Here is a 6,111-nt window from a genome sequence, read left to right as displayed (position 1 = left end):
CGAGAAAGAAGATCAGCGTGTAAGGACTCACCCAAGACATCGGCAAAGGAGAAGAGGACGTCCCGCCGCAGTTGCATTTTCGGATAATCAATTATGCCCCATTGCAGATTAGCTCCCAGGAACCAGACACGCGAGCGCTAAAGGAGTTCCAGGATAAGGGGGGGCACAATGAAGATAAAGAAAATGGGGGATACAGATATAAGCAGATAAAAGGCGCAAAAGCTGAACAAGAACAACATCATTATCGTCAACGCCGCACTGGCAACAAGGCAAGTAAGCAAAATTATTATTAAATGTAAAAACTTTCGCCGCACACAGCGCGAAAAAAGTTAAACAAAACTTTGGTTTCCGCCCGCGACTTTCCCTCCGTCTAAAATAATTGCATATTTCAAGGCGCCCAGTTCCTGCAACTTCTGCGCTTATTATTTTTTATAGCCCCGGACTACAATTTTGATGTTTGTTTAAGGCAAATACTCCCGAAATGCTCGGGCAGCTTTTCCACCACCCCGAGCACCGCCACCTCCCTGGCCCGGCGGATTTTTCACAGTTTTCCGGGCAGTTTTCCACTTGAAATGCGCGACGCAACGGCGTCTGCAGTTGCCACTTAACGAGCACTAGATGGCGCTTCTGTTTGCCATAAACCTTTTTACAGTTAAAGTTTACTTTATATTTTTAAAAGCGGATTCCCCAATTTTTTCATTTATTTTTACGACTATTATTATGTGCGTGCAGTCGTACTTACGTAGGATTGGACGAAGAAGTTGGAGTCATCGCAGTTGGCCAGGCAGTTGCAATTGATTTTGTACTTGTCCGACTTCAAGGAGATTATCTCGCCTGCGAAACAGAAATCCAGAAACCAATTTAAAACTCAGCTCCATATGGACTACCCGATATTATCCTGCTATCGGAAATATTTAAGCATCTCGTCAAAGTCAACCTGTCCGAAATATTTCCAAATTACTCGTCAAATATTCAACAGGTTGTCATTTCTCCTCTTCTGGCCAAATTAAATTATGGTCACGTTGGATGAGAATGCAAATTTGCATGTCCTGGGAGGGGCCTGGACTGGATTACTCACGTTTAATTTTGACCAGGCATCCGATGCCCTCGAGTCCGCAAACCGGCAGCTTCCGTCCGTTTCGCACTGGCCAAGAAAAAAAGGACGATTAGAGGGGCCAGGAGACGGATAATCGTGCAAAAGTTGCCACTTAAACAAGCCAGTATTTAAACATTTTACGAGCGAATTTGTGCCATAAACCGGACAGCTTTGATGCATCCTGGTGCAGGACACCGGACGTTCGGGCAACCGGGACGTAAAAGTTAACTTTAATGGCGGCCAATTAAGTGCAACTCTGTGTCCGAAAATATGATTATACCCACAGCGGTTCCGGTAGAAGTGCGGAACGCAGCCGCAGACGCGGAGGGCGAAGAAGAGCCGGCACTCGGAGAGGCAGAGCCCGAAGCTGTAGATGGGAACCGTCAGCATGTCCTCCGCCTCGTAGTTGAAGCGGCAGCTCCTCTGCTTGGTGTTGAACCTAAGGGATGTACACAGATGACATAAATGGAATGCTACTGAGTGCTGTGTCTCACGCTCTGGCCTCCTCGTTGGTGTAGATCTCCAGGGCTATCAGCTCCACTGTCGTGTAGTCGCTCTCCGGAAACGTGTACCTCTGCTTGGATATGCTGGGGACATCGCCGGCGCCGTGGAAGTAGACGTCGTAGGCCGTTGAAAGGTTGATAATCTGGGCGTAGATCTCGCCGTCCAGGGGATGCACCGTGACCCGATCCCCGTGGTCCATCAGGCTCCAATCGCCGGAGCGCCAGTAGCTGTCAAAGAGTCGTAAAATCAGTGTCACTTCCTTTTGACAGTGGGGATAAAAGTGTCCTGGCTCACTCAAAGGAATTGTAGCGCGCCACCAGCGAGTTGACGGAGTGGCAAATGCCAAACTCCGTTTGCGTCTCGTATATGAACATTTTGACGGCGGCGCCGCTGCTGATTTCCGGCTCGAAGGGCCATTTCAGTTCGTAGAGCAGATCCAAGTACTTGGAACTGGGGATGCCGAACGACTTGTTCAGCGGCAAGGTCTCCAAGTTGTCGTATGTGAGGCTGGCAAGTTTCACAATAAAATCGCGGAAATCCTCTTGATCCTCCTCGGACTCAAACTGCTCCGGGTGGGTGCTGTAAGAAGGGGTTCCTTGATTGTTTGGGCAAACTAGCCGAGGAGAGGGGAAAACTCACAGGATATACTCCTCGACCTTTAGCTCGTCGATTCTCTTGTGCGGGCAGACTGTCAGCGAGGGAAAGCTGGTGTTCCAGACCAGCTTGTTCCGATCCATGGAAATGACCATGGGAGAGGTCTGGAAGCGATGCCAAGTCCGCTTGCTCAGGGAGATGATGCTGAAGAGAGCCACGCAGATGAAGGCGAACCAGAGCATCCTGGAAACAAAGGTTGCATAATTTTTTGGAATAAAAGCGAATGCTGGTAGGTCTGAGATGATATATGGAAATCGGCGGAGTAATTCGCAGAGCTGTTGTGTGTTCAGTCTGGCGGAAAACATAAAAATCTATTGCGTGTAAATTTTTAGGAGAAAAATTCGCCGGAAAAGAATTATGGCTGGGAGTCAATGAACGCATCTATGCCGTTGCAACCCTTTTCTTCGTCCTTTTTTCTTTTTTTGTTTGGTCCTGCTAACTGGCGACCAGGACACAGACAGAAGTCGCCAAAAATCCTTTGGAGAATTTCCCATTTCCCCGACAATGACACTTTGATGCCAGCAATGGTTCATAAAGCTTTCGGCGCACACCCGAACTTGGCTTTTAATTTCCCGCCCCAGGCACTTCCAACGCTTTATTATTTCTGTTCCTCTGACAGCTGAGTGCTGTGTACTTTGTCTAACACCACAAAATTCCTTTCGGACGTCACACATATGACAGACTCATTGTCATTTCCACACAGCCATTTTTCCATTTTCCTCAACCCACTTTCCGCCTTTCCCCACTTACCAACTCGGGTCTGACTCGTGTCTGGCCTGCAATTTATGTATTTGCTTTGTTTCATCATCTCGACACTCATATGCATAAAATTTGTGCGTGAATGAGGCCCAGTGATGCACGCTTGATGCCCGACAAATATGTCCTGATGCTACAGGAGGCTGAGTCCTGCCGAGATCGCCCCCGAGGGTTGTTTTCTTCTTTCAGGGAGGCTAGGCAGGAGGCTGATTTTCCGATTAGAGCCCTCCACTTCTCACATACTTTCGTGCAGAGCTATGTGATTGAAGAGTATGTGATATAACACTAAATATGTCAAAGCCATCCAATTGTGATTCCTTGGGAATTCAATTAGAAGCAGTCTGAGGGGCTCAGCGCTTAAATATTTTAAATATCACTCCGAATTCCCTAGTACTCGCTTTTAAAATTAGAGGACAGTTCAAATAGCTGCTCATATTTATGTAAATTTTCCGATTTCCAAATATCCGAATTACCAGCGATGAAGGATTTAAGCTGCGTCACAGTTAAGGACACTAGAACGCTCGATGCCCTGCCTGGATTTCAGGACCCCGACCAAAACCATGCAAATCCTGTGCGTCCTGGGCCGCTGCGTGTTTTGCATTTGCATTTGCAGTTTTCGGTTGTGGATTATGCAATCGTGCACCTGTCGCAGCCACCCGGAAACTGAAGGGTGGGTGGTGGGATGGTGGGTTAAGCCCTCATAGTTACCATATCAACGCTAGTGAAATTGAGGTTATCACATGTCAGCGACACAGACTCTTTCTCTCAGGTTTATGTATATCTCCTCCCTTTTTTTTCTGCCCCCAGCTTGTTTTCATACACCTATGTATATTTTTTCCTAAAAATACTCTAGTTCCGAGGACGAGCAAGGGTGGCCGGGCGGAGCTTAAGCCTGGTCGGGCATGGAGTTGTGCATAATCCAGAAATTTGTGCGTCACAAGCTGATTTTTTGCCATGGCGAAGCATATTTGGGCGTTCTGGTTTCGGGGTTTTCGGGGTGGAGGCCGAAATAAATCTAAACTGTGCCAAGTGGAATCGGCCGAGGAAATAAATTTCTGAGAAGAATGTGCCCAACAAATCATTAGCACGAGGGTTTTCGGGGAGAGAGTATTAATTAAAGCAGGGCTTTGCGTGACCTCCTCTACACCTTTCACTCAGTTAACCTTCGCCTTCTCCGGAGTCCCCCTGAGCAACACCTGTCAGTTCAGTTTCAGGAATTGCAGAAAAACTAACAATAATTGTAATTGAGCTTCATGATATCGAGGGTGAAAGGTACACTGATAGAATTTCAGGAAAGAGTAAGTGAAAGTGGAAAATATGGTCGGAATTCCATCCACATTTTCCCTCAGTGCCTTCTTGGCCCTGTCCTTGGCCTGGCTGTTATCCACTAATTAACCCTCAGCCGGCAGCCCTGACAGACTTTCCCTCCACCGCCCACCTTGGCCGCCCTTTCCTGTCGGCCGTTCCGTGGAGTGTTGCCAATTTAAGCCTTGCCAGGGCCAACACGGGCCGAAAGCTGGGCAGGAGTCTCCCTCCTCCCCGAGTGTGTAATCCTGTTTGTCATGTCATGTCAGTTTTAAGGATTTATTGCACCGCACAAAAATACAAATTCCAGCAACAAAATTATTACTACAGTTCCTTCCCCCCCACAAGATATGTAGAAAAATATATTTCCCCTTCGAAAAGGGGACTCGACACGCACTTCCCTTTTCCCTGTGAGTTTTCCCAGCTCCAGGACTCGTATCGGAATCTCTGCACGTGGCCGCGTCCTATTTTAAGTCCTCGACTTATAGTTTCCCACTTTATGGAAGCCAAAAGGGGTTAGTTCCCGGCGTAATCCTGTGTAAAAGTTTAACTTGCGGTCTCCACTGGCTCGGTTTTGGTTTAGGTTTGGTTATGGCCCGTAATGAGGCTTCGCTTTAATTTCCCTGGCAAATTAATTGAGTGGAAATGTTGACGGAGCTGTTGTGGCCGCTTAACCCAATATTTGACTAATAAGATCAAGGCTGAAGGAGTTCTGACATTTTTCGGAGAGATTCAGCGGAACTGGGAGAGGGTATCTTGAATTTTAATTTGCGACTCCCACCCTTGAAAATGGAAATCACAGAACACAGAGCCATTGTTCCCCCCTCAGGTCCTATTACGCTCATGTCCATTATGTGTGCAATTCCATTAGCCAATCCCATCCAGCGGGCCAGGAAAAGTCCTCCATTGGGAAACAGCAAATCACAACTCACCGTTCGATGAAATTCAGGCCTAGTTTGGCCAAATAAATGAAGCCGTGTATGGAGGAGCCCTGCAGAAACTCGATTATAAAGGCCTGCACTTTGGCCAGGCAGGCCCCTCGACGATCTCTCGCCGTCTCGTCGGGGCGTTCGTCCTGCTCCTCCAGCCCCGGCCCCACGTGGCGTGGATCCTTTGACGGCGGCTGCCACAAGGGCGGACGCCGAAAACTGCGAATGCTCCGGACGGGAGCCGTCTGATTAATGGTTCCGTTGTCGTCATTAGCTTTCGCAATTGTTTTGCCAGTGGTATTATGCGGATTTCTTTGCGCGGTGCCCGGGAAGAGCAGCAGTCCGGGTCCCGACCTCCGGGTGTATTCCTCCGGCTCTTGCGGTTGCAGCGACGCTGTCGATGATGTCAGCAGCGAGTCGGGACGGGATCCAGACCCCGATCCGGATCCGGAGCCATCGTTGCCATCCCAACTGCTTCGACCCGATGTCGATGCCGTTGTCCTTGCCACTGCTGACGGCGAGCTTTCATCGTTGAGTTTCAAGTGCATTTCGTGTCCTGTGAAAAGACAGGATTGGTTTGAAAAGCGAATTTGTCATTAGTGTAATGAATAGACTAAAGCTGGCAAGAAGGGTTTTACAAATTCAGAAAGGTACTCAGGATAGTCCATGAATATCTGAAATGATTCGTAGGACGATTCTCAATCAGACTGCATAACAGAAAATAATATCCTGGTGACCCATAAGCCCTGCAATCAAACACCAGCTTGCAACATTCTCTGGCTCGGATTCGTGTTCCCGAAATGCATATGTTTGGCCGCCATTAAGCCATATCGTAGTTCTTGAACATGCACATATGGCACCGCAAAG

General features: G+C 48.2%; 1 protein-coding gene across 1 annotated transcript; it reads right to left on the bottom strand.

The window, feature by feature from the left end:
- Nucleotides 1-718: 718 nt before the first annotated feature.
- On the bottom strand, nucleotides 719-5,792 carry LOC6496120. The gene is made up of 6 exons (XM_044715319.1): nucleotides 5,248-5,792; nucleotides 2,240-2,437; nucleotides 1,895-2,179; nucleotides 1,591-1,827; nucleotides 1,381-1,535; nucleotides 719-834 (listed from the first exon to the last, which is right to left on the bottom strand). The coding sequence occupies exons 1-6, from the start codon at nucleotides 5,790-5,792 to the stop codon at nucleotides 719-721; spliced, it is 1,536 nt and encodes a 511-aa protein (XP_044571254.1).
- Nucleotides 5,793-6,111: the final 319 nt, after the last annotated feature.

The sequence above is a fragment of the Drosophila ananassae genome, chromosome 3L, assembly GCF_017639315.1.
Source record: "Drosophila ananassae strain 14024-0371.13 chromosome 3L, ASM1763931v2, whole genome shotgun sequence".
Classification (NCBI taxonomy): Eukaryota; Metazoa; Arthropoda; class Insecta; order Diptera; family Drosophilidae; genus Drosophila; species Drosophila ananassae.
This window is presented reverse-complemented; position numbering and strand designations above follow the sequence as displayed.

Coding starts and splice junctions, on each gene's coding strand:
- LOC6496120 (XM_044715319.1), bottom strand. CDS start 5,792: ATGCACTTGAAACTCAACGATGAAAGCTCGCCGTCAGCAGTGGCAAGG. Junction 2,438..5,247: donor GGCCTGAATTTCATCGAACG/GTGAGTTGTGAT, acceptor CTTTGTTTCCAG/GATGCTCTGGTTCGCCTTCA. Junction 2,180..2,239: donor AAGGTCGAGGAGTATATCCT/GTGAGTTTTCCC, acceptor CCCTTCTTACAG/CACCCACCCGGAGCAGTTTG.